Raw genomic sequence first — 19,148 nt, 5'->3', positions numbered from 1 at the left:
GCCCAATATGATGTTCTGCAATAGTGTGAAAGAGTCAAATTGGTGTTCAAATGCTGATGAGACTTTGCTGAGCCAGATGGATCCTGGTCTCAGATCCATCAAGGCTTAATGTTGTTTGGGTTAGAATGGCTACCAGAGTTTCCAATGTTGGTTTGGGAGGAGAAGAACTTTGATACTGGGCTTGCCCTACTAGCACATGCTAGGTTGGATGTGCTAAACTATGACTTTATGCACATAGGATAGCTCTCTCTCTGGATGATGAAGCACCTGTGCTGTGTACAAAAGAAGAAATGATGTAAATGCAGTAAATTAATGTGAATCATAAGATAGTAACTTCAGGTTGAATTTATCCACTTAGCTATTTATATTTTGAATCACACCCACCTCCATTACTTCTTTCAAGTTTTTCTTTTTTCTTTATTTTTCTTCCAGAGCCTCAGGATGGCATTCAGCCATGGTTCATTAGCAAGCCAAGATCAGTGATAGCAGAAGCTGGGCAGAATGTCCTTATTTCCTGTGCCATTGCTGGAGATCCTTTCCCTATGGTTCATTGGTTCAAAGATGGGCAGGAAGTGCTGCCAGGAGCAGGATGTGAATTCCTACAAAATGAAGACATCTTCACATTGATTATAAGAAATGTACAGCCATCTCATATTGGGCAGTATGAAATACAACTCAGGTACGTCAAGTGCAAAGTTATATGGTGCTAAACAGATTTAATTATTTTTGCATGCCATTTCTATACCACTTAGTTATTCACATTTATAAGTGGTGTACATGAAATGTAGTCCTAAATGTGAACTATAAGACACTTTAGTAATTTATAAATGAATGGTTATTTTCACCTTCTCAGAGCATGCATAAGTACCGATAGTCATGGAAATTGACATTGTGGGCATTATGTTTATATTTGTAGCAGCCACTGATGTTTAGCCCAGGCTTGCTATGTTGCAAGCATTTCACTGTTGTTGCCTTTTCATAGCCTGCTTTTCACATTGGCCTGCTTTCAGTGGATTTTTAAGGCTCAAACTACACAGCATGTGGGGTTCTGTGTTTTTATCCTTCTGCTCCCCATTCCTTTATTACAAATGAAAATCAGGCAGTCATTTTTTTCTGGTGAGAGTAACTTTCCAAAGTGGCATTTTAACCCTCAGTGACAGAGATACAGGTAAAGATGTGGTGATCTCTTGCCTTCCCCCCTGCAGGTGGATAGGGAATTTTGCCTTGAAAATAAGAAGCGAGGAAAGGGTTAAATTGTTTCTCTCTCTCTCTCTCTCTCTCTCTCTCTCCTTTATTCTGCTCTGGCTTGCAGACTGTCCAGGCTGATTTTATTTTATTTTTTAAACTCAGAGTAGGGGGAAAGGCATGCATAACATAGTTGTATGTGATAGTAGGTGGCTCAAACTGGGCATTCTGTCCATGATAATTTCCTGCAATACAAACAGGGATTCACTGCTTCTCAAAATTGTTTGAAACGTGTATGGACTGCAGGTCAAAAAATTGTTTTTATATACTTCTTTTGTCATGGACAGACTTCAGGCTTGCAGAGCTGGCTTCATATTTTTTTACTGGAACCCAGAGGTTCACCAACCAGTGCCATGGTCATAGTAGTGGATCAAGGAGCAGAGCCAGTTATTTACCATACTCTGTGAGCCATTCCCTGGGATGACTTGAATATATAACTGCAAATCTACATCTGAGTTAGAATCCTTGAACTGTAGTAACAGCCTGTCCTTTTGTGGGGAGGGGGGAAGCAGTTTTGTTGTTGCTGTTGTTAAAGTTTGAGAGTCAGAAACCTTTGAAAAGCTACTGCAAATCATCCAGAAATCTAATAGATCCCAGTCTGCCTTCTGACCACCCCTAATTCGTTGGTATAGCGTGGAAAGAACTCTGTGCTGTTTGCAAAAAGCCTATCAAAGCAGTTTATAGTATTGCACAGCATTTATTTGCCCACATATGGAACCATTCACCACTTTTGTAGGATTTGAATTTAGGTATGTTCTTTAAACATTGTGTCAACTTAAATGTTTTTGACTGAGGGGAAAACAACTCATGTTCAGATTCTTTTTCCTCCAGGCAAGGCTGATCAAATGCTAAAGTATATTCCCTGGTATGGTCTTAAGAAAAGCAGTGGTACAGCCTCATACTGATAATATCATTACATGCTATTTACTGTGCTTAGATGTATTGCCTTATTCGGTTAATATTTTTGATTTTGTTTAACCTACATGACTTTTTTTGGCCTGGGATAACTTTTAAACAAACTGTCTTGTGCTACCTATTTAGTTTTAGTTAAATACAAAAGTTTCCTGTGCAGCCCAGTCCTATGCATGGAACTCACTAGGAAGTAAGTTCTACTTTCAGGGAAGTATTGTAGGCTTAGGATTACATCTTAAATTTTACTGCCCCAATTCAATGTTCTGTGGGTACAAGTTTTTGGTTTTCGTTTGCTTGTTTTTTGAAAGTGAAGTTGTGTTGTAGAGATTTAAAACTGAATCTAATTAAGCTTTGAAGGTTCATAGAAGCATAGAGCTTTAGAACTGGAAGGAACCTTGAAGGTCATCTAGTCCAACCCCCTACAATGCAGGAATCTCAACTAAAGTATCCATGACAGATGGCCATCCAACCTCTGCTTTAAAACCTCCAAGGAAGGAGAGTCCACCGCCTCCCGAAGGAGTCCGTCCCACTGTTGAACAGCTCTTACCATCAGAAAGTTCTTCCTAATGTTTAGTCAAAATCTCGTTTCTTGTAACTTGAAGCCATTGGTTTGAGTCCTACCCTCTGGAGCAGGAGAAAACAAGCTTGCTCCATCTTCCATGTGATAACACTTTAGATATTTGAAGATGGCTATCTTCTCAGTCTCTTCTTCACCAGGCTAAACATATCCAATTCCCTCAGCTGTTCCTCATAAGGCTTGGTTTCCAGACCTCTTCACACATTCCAGCTTGTCACTACCCTCCTTAAACTGGACACAGTACTCCTGGTGTGGTCTAACCAAGGCAGAATAGAGTGGTACTATAACTTCCCTTGATTGGGCGCTATAGTTCTGTTGATGCAGCCTAGAACAGCATTAGTTTTATTTGCTGCTGCACTGCACTGTTGACTCATGCGAAGCTTGTGGTCTACTAAGACCCCTGGATCCCTTTCTCATGCACTACTAACAAGCCAAGTGTCCTGCATCTTATATTTGTGCAACTATGTTTGTTCCTGTTAAAATTCATTTTGTTACTTTGGGCCCAGTTCTCCAAACCATTAAGGTCATCTTTGAATCCTGAATCTGTCTTCTGGGGCATTAGCTACCCCTCCCAAATTGATGTCATCTGCGTCACAAAAAAAGGGGGGATGAATTTGCACTAAAATTGTGTACATGGACATGCAAATTTAGAAAGAAACGGTACAATTTAACTAAAAATACTGTACATCTCACCACAGTGAGAAAAGCTGAGACCAGGTTGCTGTCCAGGTACTATTTATAAATGGGCAGCTTCAGGGTTCCTGCTCTCCCATAATAGTGATCTTTATTTGTAGAGCAGATGATCGGGCGCCAAATGGGTTACAAGTGACAAAAGTATTTTGTGTAAACACATGTTTGTGAGTTGAGCTTGAGTTTGCATGCCAAATTGCCTAGCTGTAAACATGCCATCAGTGTGATTTAAAATGACTTGAATCTAGTTCTGAATAGACCTACCTGTATTTGCAGCCTGTGAACATTCAGATGGCATTGCTTCCAATTCCCAACTGCCCTCAGCCCCAGCCAATGTGGCCAATAGTCAGACATGATGGGAGCTGGACTTAAAAGGACCACAACTTCTCCATCCCTGGTTTCGATCATATGGTCTAAGCCAATTGTGTGGGTGTAGAAGATAGTGGCTCGATTCACATCTTAAATAAAATGTTCAGCAGGTTGACTTTAGTCGTATGTCTCTGTTCTGAAGGTTCTGCTAAATCCCATTCATTTTGAAAACATAATGGGATTCGGTTAAAAAAGAATACTCCAGGAGTTTCTCATGTTCCTATTTCTACATCCAGTATCTTGAGAATGTTTCCAGAGAGATAAATCTTTCAGATAATATTAATTAAAAGAAAAACCTTCCAGGCTAGTCATGGGGTTGGGCTTATACTGGGAAACCCTTAAAAATCCACCCTCTGATAAAATATCTCCTCCTTTTAACTGTTGGCAAAGGGTCAATCCATCTTTCTTTTCTTTTAAATGAATGCAGTAGCATTGTTTATAGAGTTGCCTGAAGCCATAAAATCTGTGTTGCTTCCCCCCTCCCCCACTTGGCATCTCTTGGGGGAGATGAGCCATTTTGAAGATGTATCTTCTGTGAAGCATAACATGGTTGGGGGGTGGTTGGGAAAAGGGGAAAGTATTTTAATGACTTCTTTATTGGGAGTCATTTCCAACAGGCATCTCTGGCATTCTTCTGCAAAAGGAAGAATAAGTGCTCAGCACCATATATGGCGACACATTTATTTTTTTTAATTTTTTAAATATAAACATGCACAGACTGAAACAATCTGCAAGGGAAGGAGAAGAGGGGGCGGGGGAAGGGAAGGGAAGAGGGGTCCCTGCTTTTAATATCTTAGTGTTAGGAAAGTTAAAAGCTTGCTCTTATATAAACAAACACAGGGACAAGGCTTGGAGAACTTTTTAAGCATTGCAAAACAGTGCTTTTTCCTTGCTTGGAGTTCACAACTTTTGATATTTATTTTCCTTCAGGTTGCTTATTTTGGAGGTAAAACACACACACACCAGCCTTTATTTTGAAGCTCATTACAATGACTCAATGTGCATTTCAAGCAGGGAGAAAAGTTCCAGGGGTGGGTAATATTGTTTGTTTTTAGACAGTGATAGCAACTTGGATGTTTGCTGGGATAGTTGGCTGGGTGCAGGGAAAACCAAGCATAGTGAGGTTTGAGTTTGGGTGGTTTGGGTATGTGGTTTACTCTGTTTACTTTCTGATTTTAACTTTTTCAGGAACCAAGTTGGAGAATGCAGCTGTCAAGTGTCTTTGATGCTGAGAGAAACTTCCACAGGAGAAATACACAGAGAGTAAGTACAATTCCCAGGGACTTACATGGGTGGGTTCTATTTTTTGCTTTGCTAATTCTCTTACCTTCTAGACTCAAGTTGGCTGCTGTTCAGCCTAATCCCCAAATGTGACCCAACAAATTGTTTTCATCACATAGCTGAAGCAAACGGTACCAAGCCAGTGTGGAGCACTTTTTATTTTTTTATTTTTTTGCATGTGTGTAGCCTTATATGGTTCCTGAAGTCATCAGTGATGCAGTTAACTAATGGAGCAAGTTCTTCTAATCAGCCTTCTCTTCTATAAACATATTTTGCCCTGGCTCTAAGGTGGTTCCTTGATATTTTAAACCAACTCTTTGCTTGCCCCTTTTCTCTTTTCCCTCCCCTTCTCCCTCCCCCTTTCCTGCAACCCTTCTCTGCTTGCAGTGGGAGGCAGACGGAACAGAGGGATGCTGATCATCATGATGCACTGACATTTGGAAGCATTGGAGACTTCAGAAAGAGCACTGGTGAAGTCCAGCAAGTTGAGGAAGAGCAGGAGGACGTTCGGGGGGTGCTCAAGAGGCGAGTAGAAACCCGGGAGAGTACAGAGGAGAAGCTTAGGCAGCAGGAGGCTGAACAGATTGACTTCCGTGACATTTTGGCAAAGAAAGTCAACACCAAAAGTTTTTCTGAGGAGGAGCTGAAAGAAATTCCAGCCGAACAGATGGACTTCCGTGCTAACCTGCAGCGGCAGGTCAAGCCCAAGACCTTGTCGGAAGAGGAAAGGAAAGTCCATGCCCCTCAACAGGTAGACTTCCGTGCGGTGTTGGCTAAAAAGGGCGCCCCCAAACCTTCATTTCCAGAGAAGGCACCTACCCCAAAGCCAGCTACCCCAGATTTTAGGTCTGTGCTTGGCGCTAAGAAAAAAGCACCAACTGAGAATGGTGATTCTGGTGTTCAAGCCCAAAATGCTAATGCTATCCCGGATGTGCATAAACCCAGCACCCACCCCAAAGTGGCCGATGCAAGTGCCAACTCCAAAAATCCACCAGGATCCAAGGCACTGGACACCCAGAATGCCAGCTCTAAAATACCATATACTAGCACTGTTTCAGAAGCCAAGGATGCTAGCCCCATAACGCAGAATGCTAGCATTAACTCTGAAGCCCAGCTTGCCAGAACCAACTCTGAATTGCCACATACCAAACTGAAGGAGAAAGAGGATAAGAATGACAACAACTGCAAAGGTGGTTGCCCACCGGTAGTCGATGGAGGAATAATTGAAGAGAAAGTAGAGGGTAACAAGAAAGAGCAGCCGAAGGGAACAGCACCATCATTTACTGAAAAGCTACAGGATACTCATGTTGTAGAAGGTGACAAATTAATCTTGCAGTGTCAGGTTTCCTCAGATCCACCTGCTGCTGTCACTTGGACTCTGGATGGGAAAGTCATCAAATCGTCGAAGTTCATTGTCCTCTCTCAAGAAGGTAAAATGATGCAAACAGCAAGGCAGCCGTGTGGCTCACTGCTGTTATAGCCTACTTCTTTCATTTTTGTTAAGTAAATTTTGCTCTTTTTAACTTGTTATATATATCACTATTTTAGTGCTAACCCTGTAATTGATTCCAGATGTGTTTGTTGCTGGCGTGCTGGGGACAAGGAATAGTCTTATTAAACATGTTTCCTGCAGATCAGCATCTAACAACTTGCAGATGCAAGCTGAATCGTCTTCCGTTCTTGTTTAAGTTATATTTATATGTGGTTTTAGGATTCTGAAATCCAATATCTACTTAATGAGTATTTAATTGGAAACTGGTCTATAGCAAGGGGGTCATATCAATTTCAGTATCTAAATTCAGGTATGATTCTCCTATTATGTGAAAATGTTTGCATGACTCTTGCTGAGTCGTGGGAACTTTGGAAGGAAAAGAAATGAGTTTGGGGTAGAATTATACTTTAAAACATGTTCTGGAAATGAAGTCTGGAAAGGAATCCTCTGAAATAAGAGTATAAGTGACTTGACTCTTAGTATGTTCAACATAGATATTTTAAATAATTTTGATACTAGTTGACAAATGGCTTCAAATGCAGTACAGTAGTAGCATACTTGAATTCAGGAAATGCTTTATTGAACAGAACATCCTGTTTTCGTACTGTTTTTAGGGTCAGTGGTGACTCAAAAGTTCTCTAGTCCAATTCTCTGCACAAGAATTAGGAATGCTTAGTGCAAAGGATTCTAACAATTTAGCCCACCCTGTGTATATGCTGATGTTTCACAGAGGGAGGGAGGGAGATGGATATGGCAATTGCCACAGATACCTGGAGCATGCAGAGTGGATTTAATCAATCAAAGTTGTTCAGGTGCCCAAGTCACAAAGCACCATTACAGGTTAATGTTTTAAATTGGAACTATCTTGAGGCCTCATTTCACCCGAACCTCATAAGGGCATGGCCCTGCAACCACCATTTTTAATACACTTGTTCATCACTGGAACAAGTTGGGTTGTGGGGAGTAGGAAAATTGGTACACATTTAAAACAACAGCAGTAATAAACATGTTTCTGAGGAGATGCATAGTGCCTTTTCCTCACAATAGCTAAGGTCAGACAGGCTTTAAATGTAGGCCCTCTTTCTGTGGGGCCTCAACCTCCCCATTGCCATAGCTGCTGCTACTTGTTTGTCAGGTAGAGGGCTGGTGATTGAACAAGCAGGTAGCAGCTACTCTTCGTGTTAACTTAGTGCTTTGCATTCAGAAGATCCCAGGTTCCATCTCTGGCATCTCTACGAAAGACTGGGAATTTCCTGGTCTGAAACTCTGGAAATCCACAAGCAAGGTTGACCAATGGTCTACTTCCATATTCCTGTGTCTGTGTTTGGCATTGCTATTGCTACTGAGCTGCTCATACCAAAGAGTGGGGGTGCAAGGAAACAGATGGTAACAGGAAGGAACAGGAGCAACATAGCTAGGGTTTTCTAGAGGTGGGCCCTCTAATGGGCTCTATGGCTGGGAAGGTGCCCAACCAAACTGTCCCCTGGATGGTAGCTGCACATCAGTTGGGATGCAGAGTGAAAGAATGCAGGCTTTGCCCTGGAATTAACCAAGAGAATTATATATTTGCTGCTCTACAACTGGCAAAACAACTGTCTTGTCATGTTGTGTGACAGAATAACAAGGGGAATGCTGTGTATTACTGAATTTGATGAAACCCAATTTTGATGTTCTGGTGGGAAGTGATGTATCTTTCCTCATTGCTGAACTGCTGTTGTGCTACACCAGGCACCCCCAAACTTCGGCCCTCCAGATGTTTTGGACTACAATTCCCATCTTCCCCAACCACTGGTCCTGTTAGCTAGGGATCATGGGAGTTGTAGGCCAAAACATCTGGAGGGCCGCAGTTTGGGGATGCCTGTGCTACACTTTGGCAAAAGAAGCCAGAGACATTGCCTAAGTGAACTTGTAGTAAAAAATAGTAGTATTCAATGCTAGTCATGTGCAAAGTAGACATTGAAGCTAATATTCATGTTTAACTTAATTCCATTAAGTCCTACTCTGAGTAGGACTTAGTTGACGAAAATCCAAACTCTCCCTTCACTTTACCACATTACAGTGGTACCTCGGTTTAAGTACACAATTGGTTCCGGAAGTCTGTACTTAACCTGAAGCGTACTTAACCTGAAGTGAACTTTCCCATTGAAAGTAAAGGAAACTGGATTAATCCGTTCCAGACGGTCCACGGAGTACTTAAACTGAAGCGTACTTAACCTGAAGCGAACTTTCCCATTGAAAGTAATGAAAAGTGGATTAATCCGTTCCAGACGGGTCCGCGGATTACTTAAACTGAAAGTACTCAAACCAAGGCGTACTTAAACCGAGGTATGACTATATTATATTTTGATAGCCACAAATTACCTTAAAGTTTAGTTCTCTGAAAAGTACAGTAATTTGTCAGAGAAATACAACTACCATGGTGGAGGTGGTCGTAGTTACATTGACATAACCACAATGAGCAGAATCCAGTTGGTCCTCCTAGTGCAGTTGCTCCAGTGTAAGTTTCATCTCGCAGAAGAAGCAGGGGGGACTTATTCTTTGATTCCTTCTCTTCCTCTGCTGCTGCATTGCCCCCCAATTCTGTTCTAAAGGGTTGGGCGATTCTCCAGAAAAGATGTTCAGGGGGTGCTGAGGGAAATGCCAAAAATCCTCTTCCCTCTTGTGTTAGTAGAAACTTCCCGCTGAATTAAACCTCCCACTGAGGTCCAGTGCCGAGGGCCTTCTGGTGGTTCCTTCACTATGCGAAGCCAAGTTGCAGGGAACCAGGCAGAGGGCCTTCTCGGTAGTGGCCCTCCCGCCCTGTGGAACGCCCTCCCACCAGGTGTCAAAAAGAAAAACAACTACGGTACCAGATTTTTAGAAGACATCTGAAGGCAGCCCTGTTTAGGGAAGCTTTTAATGTTTGATGCACTATTGTATTTTAATATTTTGTTGGAAGCTTCCCAGAGTGGCTGGGAAAACCCAGCCAGATGGGCGGGGTACAAATTATTTATTTATTTATTTAAAGCACTACAGTGGTACCTCGGTTTACAAACTTAATCCGTTCCAGAAGTCCGTTCTTAAACCCAAACTGTTCTTAAACCGAGGTGCGCTTTCCCTAAAGAGGCCTCCTGCCACTGGTGCCCTTCCACCATTTGGCTTCCGTTCGTAGACTGAGGTAAAGTTCACTAACCGGAACAATACTTCCGGTTTTGCGGAGTTCTTATACTGAATAATTCGTAAACAGGGCTTTTCTTAAACCGAGGTGCCACTGTAGTTGAAAATAGACTAATATTTATTTATAAATATATATATTTTATCAATAACAATTCTCACAATAATGTTTTATTTTAAGTCTCCTTTTTAAAATCACAATGTTCCTACATTTCAATGAGGTGGTAAATCTGTACCTGGGCTGTGCCACTTCAGGCACAGATTCGTTCATACACACATGCATATAGAAAACTAGATGTCTGTGAGGCTAAGCTAGAATCTTTACTGTATTTTATGTTGAAGGAAGAAAATGTGTATGGAAGAGCTTTCCATCAAGTGAGCCCCTGCAGGTAATCTATGGTGGTACAGCCTAGGCATAGGCTTATCACCTTAGTAAGAATTAGGTGTTAAGCTGGGTGTCCTTGTACCTGAGGGTGCAGTGGTTTGAGAAGAACAATGTATCATTGTATGTATCAATGTATCAACAATGTATCACTCAGTGCTGTTAACTGTTCAGACCAGAATGTGCACCAAATTGCCAGGCACTTGTGAAGTTGCTTCCATTTGCAGTTGCTTTGCAGTCCTTCCACTTTAAAACCACCCCTGTGCTCAGGACAGGCTAATGCTCAGAGTGGGTTAACTGCATATGAGCCCAGCTGTGGGTTTGAGATACAGCCTCAGTTCCTGGCAAAAAAATGACATGGAAATAATGGTTATAAATAGCAATTTTTGTTTATAATTGTATCCTGAATTTTCCAACGTGTCATCCATAGGTTACTGTCCTAATGGTAAACATTCCATTAGCTATTTTATCTGACTTACGGTTCAAGGTTTAACACTTACATCTTATGAGATGGATAATATACGATCCTTAGCCTGATAATTGTATTCATCATAAAATCAAGATGCTATGTTCCTTTCACTATAAGTTTGTCATGGAGCATCTACGTCAGGCATAGGCAAACTCGGCCCTTCAGATGTTTTGGGACTACAACTCCCATGATCCCTAGCTAACAGGACCAGTGGTCAGGGATGATGGGAATTGTAGTCCCAAAACATCTGGAGGATATAATCTGTCCACATTTTTTAAAAATTCTGTTGAAAAATGGTAAAGTTGTCACAGTTCTTAATTTTTGGCAATTTATATAGAACCCATCACTTCTAATGAATGTCATTCTCTCAAATGACAGCTTATAGGGAAAGCAGTAGGTCGCTTTATTTAGAGTTTTGCAGCTTTGTGGCCACCCACCTTATAGTGTCCTAAGTTTCATTCTCCCCTGACTTCCAGAAGAAACATCCCAAAAGTATGGTTGAATGAAAGCTAATTTGTAACCTAGCACAAATAAAGGCATCTGCATCGGCTAAAGTGAGCTCCTTAACTTGAACATTTGAGGAGTGAAGTTGTCAGCACTTTAACTCCTCCTTTAAACCAAAGTTTTATTGATTCTAGAATGAGAGAGAGAACAAATAAGCATGGATTGAAAAGTTGGACATCAATATAATTTCATTTCAGAACGGTGTCAACCTTTCTTCAATCTCTCTGTTTATTCAAAACAAAAGTTATGGCTATTATACTTCACATTCCAAGTTCTTTGTGGTCAAGGAGAGAAATTTGAATCTTTCTGGACGCACCAAAGGAAAAATGTTCAGCATATTAATTACTTTGTGAAATCTTTTTTTGTGGTGACTTTGATTTGTGCTTATTCTTTAGTACCTTGCTTAGAAATAATAGGGTTAGTGCTGCCAATATCTCTTATAGAAGCTGCCTTTTTCCTGGTCAGACTACATCTGGCCCAGTATTGTCTCATTTGACTGGCTATGCAGGGTCTCAGGCAATGGTCTATCCTTAGTGCAGTCAGAAACAATATAATTCTCATCCTTGAGTCTTCTGGCATCTTGCTGACTCGGTGGACCTCACTGGCATGCTTTCTTTCATTCCAATAGTCTTTTTTGGTATGGCTTTATTGTACTTCTCTTTGGCTCCCCTTTTCACCAGCCTTACATATGTATACATTAATGGTAAAGGGTAAAGGGGCCCCTGACCATCAGGTCTAGTCGTGTCTGACTCTAGGGTTGCCGCGCTCATCTCGCTCTATAGGCCGAAGGAGCCAGCGTTTGTCCGCAGACAGCTTCCGGGTCATGTGGCCAGCATGACAAAGCTGCTTCTGGCGAACCAGAGCAGCGCATGGAAACGCCGTTTACCTTCCTGCCGGAGCGGTTCCTATTTATCTACTTGCAGTTTGATGTGCTTTTGAACTGCTACGGTAGGTGGGCAGGAGCTGGGACCGAGCAACGGGAGCTCACCCCGTTGCAGGGATTCGAACCGCCGACCTTCTGATCAGCAAGCCCTAGACTCTGTAGTTTAACCCACAGCGCCACCTGGGTCCCATGTATACATTAGGATAATTTATTTTCACTTTGATTTCCCCCCATTGGAATGTAATCCTTTCTTCAATTTTTTATTTTTCCCCCCATCTAACTCTTGCATATCCTATTTCAATGCAATGGGAACCGGCCTTTTCCTTACTACTCTATTTGTCTCTGAGTTTCACAGCTAAACTGTGAAACTCTCCCCCCTGGAGACTAGCAGGCAAATCCTCCTAGAAAGCTGCTTACCCAATAAGCAGGAAAGTTGAATCTGAGTTGCAAAAGTTTGGATCTGTCTGTCTATCTATCTATTGAACAGTTTGATCTTGTGGTACAGGAGAGAAGACAAAGTTGGGCCAGGAAAAGGAAAAGCAACTCCGTAATTCTTCAGCCAGCTTAAATCCTTTAACTTTGCTGTAATAGTACAGGAGATGTCAATCTACAGGTAGGCGTGATCAGCTGCATCACTGAAAGGCTAGGCTTACGTAGCCTTTCCTATTGTATTCTAGCTGAGCTACCCTGATCTCAGAAGCTTTAAGTTTACCTCTAATTAGGGAAGGGGGTGGGTTTTGATTGTCTACATTTAAAAATGTACCTGTCTAACTCACACTTCCTAGAACAATATGAGAATCAAAACACAGTCATCCTTCAACATTTGCACTTCTCTGAATTTTGCAGTGCAGTTGTCCAGCCAACAAAAATGTGCTGCAATGCATATATAATAGGGTAAAGAGTTCACACACACACACTCATGACAATAAATACAGAAATTCATTCTATTGCTTAGCCAAAAAGGGGGAAATTAGGCAGAATTGCATACAAACATGTATAATAGGAGAAATCTATACTAAAATACTGGTGAATTTTGCTGAGGACTTCTTTAAAATAATTCACAAACTAATTTGGAAATGTGGAGATTAGAATGCAAGATTGGAAAAAATAGAAACTGAAGGAAACCAAAATGGGCAGATTCACTCATCTTACCTCTATTGACCAGGGAATCCTTGCATGTGGCAATATATACATCACACACACTCTTACACACCCTTTTTTTATAATGAGCTACTGTGATTAATCATAACAGAAAGCACATAATACATCATCATCCAAACACAACTGTAAGCTCACTATCTTGCATCACTGTATCCACACCCACTTGCTTATCCTGGAATTTGGTGAGGTGAAAGGGAAGCCTACCTCGTCTTTGTGGCTTGTACAGCTATTGTTTTTGCCAAGAACAATTTTTAATAATCTTTGAAGATAATCTGCCTGTTTATCCTCTGTTAAAAAAAGGATTGGTGCAGTAGGGAGAAGACTAGTTAATGCTGTTTGGGATTAACTCACTTTAATGGATTTAATTCCTACAGAGCTATTTTGGAGCTGTCAGTGTATTCTTTGTGCCCAGTGTCCTCTGTAGAAAAATACTCTTCAGAATTGGACTTTAGGCTTGTCATTGATGCTCTCATCCCAACCTTTCATTTTTTATTTTTCATTGGTTCTAATTAAGTCTGCTTTGTAACAGTGGGGTTAGTTGGCCAATTAATTGATTACCCCACTAACATATATGGTTAAAGAAATCATAGTTGGTTGAGCAGATGATAGCACAAATTTTAACAGGCAACAATTACGCATTAATAAATTGCTTTGTAGAGGGAACTGAGAAGGATCTAACCCAGGCATCCCCAAACTTTGGCCCTCCAGATGTTTTGGCCTACAACTCCCATGATCCCTAGCTAACAGGACCAGTGGTCAGGGATGATGGGAATTGTAGTCCAAAACATCTGGAGGGGCAAGGTTTGGGGATGCCTGATCTAACCTGAGGTGGCCAACCTAGTGCCTTCCAGGTGTTGTTGGAATACAAATCCCATTACCCCCTTGTTGCTGGCCATGCTGGCTGTGGCTGATGGGAGGTGGAGTCCAATATATGGAGGGTGCCTTGTTGAATCTTTGTATACAGCATAGGTGGACTATAAATCCTACACTCTTGATGGACTGCCTTAGTGGAAAGTGCCATAGCTGTCTAATTGAAGATAATGTTATTGTTATTATGTTAATGGATAGCACTGCTACACATTTTGATATGCAAGTGATTACTTTGAAACATTGGCTGGATGTTGTGATTGTATATAATTCATTCTAATAATTTTGCTTACATTTCCAGATGCTTTCTTAGTAGGAGAGGAGGTTTCTGTGCGACCTTGTTTTTTCCATTTCTTTGATATTCTCAGTTTTTCTGAGCAGATGTTCTTCTCCTTGATCTTAAGTACTTTGGAAATCAGCAGAAGGATAATACACCTACCCAAAAACTTTAAGTGGGTGGATAGATTTAGGAATATTTCCTGTTGAGAAGCTGCTCTTAGGAATGCTTCCTATGATATAGTAGAAATGAGTTCATAGAATAAATATAAGCTATGTCCCCTATAATGATTGCTAGGGTTCAGTCTGGAGAACATGCACTTAACCTTTTCCAGGTGCACCATTAAGGTAGGAACTGGGGTAGCCATAGTTGCTGCTACTTGTTCATCTCCTCACCTTTCATCTATCCGCCACCTGCCTGTCTCTGGTACTGAGCAAGACTCAATGTTTTCCCTGCTACAGGCAAGAAAGAAGGATGGATAAAAACGTCAGTAGAGGAAAAAGAGGAAGCATCTATGGTTACTTCAGCTTCCACCTAACTGTTGCATTTCAAACTCAACATGTTTTATCTGTTGTTGCAATCTGGATCTGGCAACCCCTACTACCAGTAGTAATATACATTCATCATCATGTGTCCATTATGAAGATTCATCCCTATAACAGTGGGGTTCACCATAGTTCTGGTCTCAAAGTGTACGTAAGTTAACACAAAGGTATGCAGCTGAACCCTGCGTTACATGGTAGAAATTAATGCATGCTAAATTTTAACTTGGGCATGCTTCAGCAATAAAGTGTAAACTGGCCCTAAAACAGTAAAGATGGCTAAGCTGAAATCCACAAAGTTGTTTACTTCTTTACTCCAGACTTAATTGGCCTCCAGATTTCAGCATCCTTTTTGGCATCCACTGCCTTTTAAAAACTACTCAAGGTACACAAACTGAGTTATTGCAGCTGGAACAGAGGGAAATATGTTTTGCTGACCAAGATAGGAAAGTAAAATATAAGAGCTATCCTTATTTTGAGGCTCTGCATTTTTTTTTTGAAGTAAATCTTTTGCCAAGTTTGTGCTATTTTGGTTAAACCAAACATCTCCACATAAGCCCCAAACTCCAGGGAGAGTGTCTTAAAGTGTTTAAGCCTCTGAACTCTCCAGACAATTGGATCCTTCCCACTGTATTGCCATGGATATTTCAACAAGTTTCCAATTATAGGCATTCTGAACACGCTTTTGTGTCTAATACACAAGTGTAGCTAACTCTATGCATTGCAGTGCTTTCGTCACATAGACATGTAAACTTTATGACACACAGTTGGCTGACAGCTATATAAACAGTTTGGGGGTGGGGAGAGATCAACATTTACAGCGATCTTGTTATTTTCCCTCCTGGGATTTCATTTTGTAAGGTGCCAAAAATTCAAAATTCCCAGCTGAAGTCACCAGACAGAGCCTTCCTCAGAACTATGAGAAAAGAATCTCATCTCTGGAGGTCAGTGAAGGCTTTTGTAGAGGAAATACCAAATGCTTCACTGAGAGACATTTGGCCTCCCATCTCAGGGAATGAAGCAGTTGCCTAAGTCACAGAAAGCAAAACCCTCTTTGGAAAGTTTTGTGTCTCTAGTAAATATATCTGACTTGCTTTTTGTTTGTATATCTAGTTAAGATTGTTAAGAGGAATACTTGTGCATGATTCAAGACAGATTTCAAACACATGTCCAAAGATAACATTCTGCCTCATCATTCTTTTATTACATGTGCACTATGGCATACAATCAACACGCACTTGACTTCATTAGCCTTTAAAGTGCATAAATTAGCACTAGGTTTGTTGTGACAAAATGCAATTGTTCTAGAGCAGGGAGTGAGGAAGCTAGGGCCCTACAGAGGTTGTTGGACTCCATCTCCCATCAGCCCCAGCCAGCATGGGACTGTTGGGTTTGATGAAGGAAGTTGTAGTTCAATAAAAGGTTTTCTATCCTTGCTTTGAAGGCCATGACTTGAGAAGAAGGAGCATATTGTTTCAGTGCATTGACAAAATGGGATTGGGAATAGGACTGAACCACTATGTGTAAAGCAGAAAGGAGCAGTATACCAGTCTCTACCACAGTTTATTGTTCTTCTGGATCTCTAATGTTCTTAAATAAAAACAATCTGAAACAATAGAGTCATTTTAAAGAATAAAAATGGCTGCATTCTTAAAATATGAACAGTACAGCCATACAGTCCTGAAATTCACTCTCTACAGAGGTGTATGTAGCGTCTTCATTATGTAGTTTTTGTTGTATGCTAAAGATGCACCTCTTTACCCTGGCATTTGACACCATACCCAATTTGTCTAAGCTTTAAAAAGGTACATTCTGTTCTATGACTGATTACAGACAATATTTGTTCAGAGAAGGTAGATGGTGGCCCACCGGCACATGTCTTAATTATTTTGGTACCACTGTGGTTTCTGGTTGAACAATTTTTTGCCATTGCTGTTTGACTTAAGATAATAGTAGTACAGAAAATATAAATATGGACCCCCCAAATCAGTGAAAGTGGCTGAATGAAGTCACTTTCAACTTCTGTAAAATATGTGTGCACAGAACTTAAGATACATGTCACAAGTGAGACTGGTCTTTCTGTTTGCACAAAAAGTCTGTGAAGTTCTGTAGTTTTTCTGCTAACACTTTGGTTTATGTAAATTAGACTTAGATTATTGTTTTGGTCTCATCAACACTTCTTTGAGTACAGTTCATTTTATTGTGGATTGTAAAATTCCTTGGCAAGGTGGCAAAGAACATAGCTTGGCAAGGTGACAGAGACTATATCATTGATTAACCTCCTAAAAACTCATGTTAAACATCATATGCCTGTACTGTATGTATTTTATGCTTTAAACGTTCAATATATAGGAACTAACATGCTGCTATTAACATCATGTGGCTGGTCTTCAATTTGATGCAATTATCACTGCTCCAGTGATACTTGCAGCTTCTGGAGTACTGTTGGCACTCTCAAAGGTGTCCCACTAATGCATCCAACTGGCACAAGGATTTCCACTTGCCACAACAGAAAACCCCTACTCCCAGTACATTTCCGAGCACAATTCCAAGTGTTGGTGCTGACCTTTAAAGCCCAAAACGGCCTCGGTCCAGTATACCTGAATGAGCGTCTCCACCTCCATCGTTCTGCCCGGACACTGAGGTCCAGTGCCGAGGGCCTTCTGGCGGTTCCCTCGTTGCGAGAAGCCAAGTTGCAGGGAACCTGCAGAGGGCCTTCTCGGTAGTGGCGCCCGCCCTGTGGAACACCCTCCCACCTGATGTCAAAGAGAAAAACAGCTACCAGACTTTTAGAGGACATATGAAGGCAGCCCTGTTTAGGGAAGCTTTTAATGTTTAATAAATTATTGTATTTTAATATTTCTTTTGGAAGCTGCCCAGAGTGGCTAGGGAAACCCAGCTGGATGGGCGGGGTATAAATAATAAATTATTATTATTATTATTATTAATAATAATAATAATTTCTCCTCCCCCTCCCTGTGAGACCCTTAAATCTGTGTGACCTTTAAATCTGTCCCCCAACCTGACAGAGTAGATTTGAGGAGGGCATGCAGAGAAGTGGGAGGAGGTGGGAGAGTTGCATTGCACAAGTGTAAAATCTTGCGGTGGTTGGACTCATTACAGTGGTACCTTGGGTTACAGATGCTTCAGGTTACAGATGTCGCTAACCCAGAAATAGTACCTTGGGTTAAGAAATTTGCTTCAGAATGAGAACAGAAATCCCGTGGCGGTGGCACGGCCGCAACGGGAGGCCCTATTAGCTAAAGTGGTACCTCAGATTAAGAAGTTTCAGGTTAAGAATGGACCTCCAGAACGAATTAAGTTCTTAACCCGAGGTACCACTGTAGTTGGATACTGCACACCACACTATTACTTGATTCGCAAATTATCTCATCAGCCTTTTCCATGTCTCCTGGTATGTTTGAATCCCAGTTCACACAACAGTTTTCAAGGTACTAAAGAAGCCATCGCACTGTGATATTACCACTTCATTTTCTCAATTAATTTATTGCTTTTTTGTTAAAGCACCTTTGGGAGCAAACTTGAAAGGCATCAAGTTTTAACCTGCTTTCTTTGTCTGTTCTGTGCAAGTGCCTGTTCCTCTCATGAAAATGAAGTAGCTAAGTTTTTGAGAAATAAACACGTTGCTGAATATGAGTGACTGTGCTGGAAGGCAAAAATGCCACTAAAGATTCCTGCTTCACAACCAGGAGATGAATGTGTCGATGCTCTTGCTGAAGTGGGCCACATGTTTCAGTGCTCACCCATATTGGGAGGCAATTAGCGAGAATCCTTTTTCATGATATATGAACTTTCTCTGTGTTCACAGAACTGTTGTAAGGAGAAGCACTAGAATGTGAATTTCCAGCATAGGAAGCTACCTTATACTGAGTCAGAGCATACGGTGTTGCTCAGTGGTCCACGCCACTTTTCTTCAACCTTGGGTCCCCAGAAGTTCGTTGTTTACAACTCCTTGACCATTGGCTGGGAATGGTGAGATCTGTAATCCAGCATCTGGTGACTTAAGGTTGAAATAACTGGCAGTAGTTTTCCAGTGTTTCAGACAGAAATCTTTTTCTAGCTCTGTCTTGAGGTGTTGTGGATTGAATCGGGAACCTTCTACTATGCCCTGCCACAGAGCCATGGGCCTTTCCCGCCCTGCATAACAATACATCTGGATGTAGATTGAGGAAGGAAGAAAATATTTATCTTAAGACTCCTTTGCCTATAAATATGGAATGTACCAAGATAAGTCTTAAGAGATATTTCTCTGTATTATTTCAGTTAGCATAACACTAAATGAAGTTGCAATGTTAACAGTGCTGTATTTCCATAGGCATATTT

The 19,148-nt window shown here is 41.2% G+C and overlaps 1 protein-coding gene across 4 annotated transcripts in view; it reads left to right on the top strand.

Moving 5' to 3' along the window:
- The window catches only part of MYLK (myosin light chain kinase), a 185,879-nt gene that overhangs the window by 106,661 nt on the left and 60,070 nt on the right, over positions 1–19,148 (top strand). For 3 of the 4 annotated variants that reach the window (XM_060275899.1, XM_035129122.2, XM_060275882.1), the window contains 3 exons: positions 433–679; positions 4,982–5,056; positions 5,462–6,504. In XM_060275899.1, the coding sequence (XP_060131882.1) occupies positions 433–679; positions 4,982–5,056; positions 5,462–6,504 (1,365 nt within the window). Of the gene's footprint in view, positions 1–432; positions 680–4,577; positions 4,740–4,981; positions 5,057–5,461; positions 6,505–19,148 lie in introns of those variants that run through there. The other variant, XM_035129141.2, reaches the window with a different exon arrangement.

Source organism: Zootoca vivipara, chromosome 1 (genome assembly GCF_963506605.1).
Source record: "Zootoca vivipara chromosome 1, rZooViv1.1, whole genome shotgun sequence".
NCBI lineage: Eukaryota > Metazoa > Chordata > Lepidosauria > Squamata > Lacertidae > Zootoca > Zootoca vivipara.
This window is presented reverse-complemented; position numbering and strand designations above follow the sequence as displayed.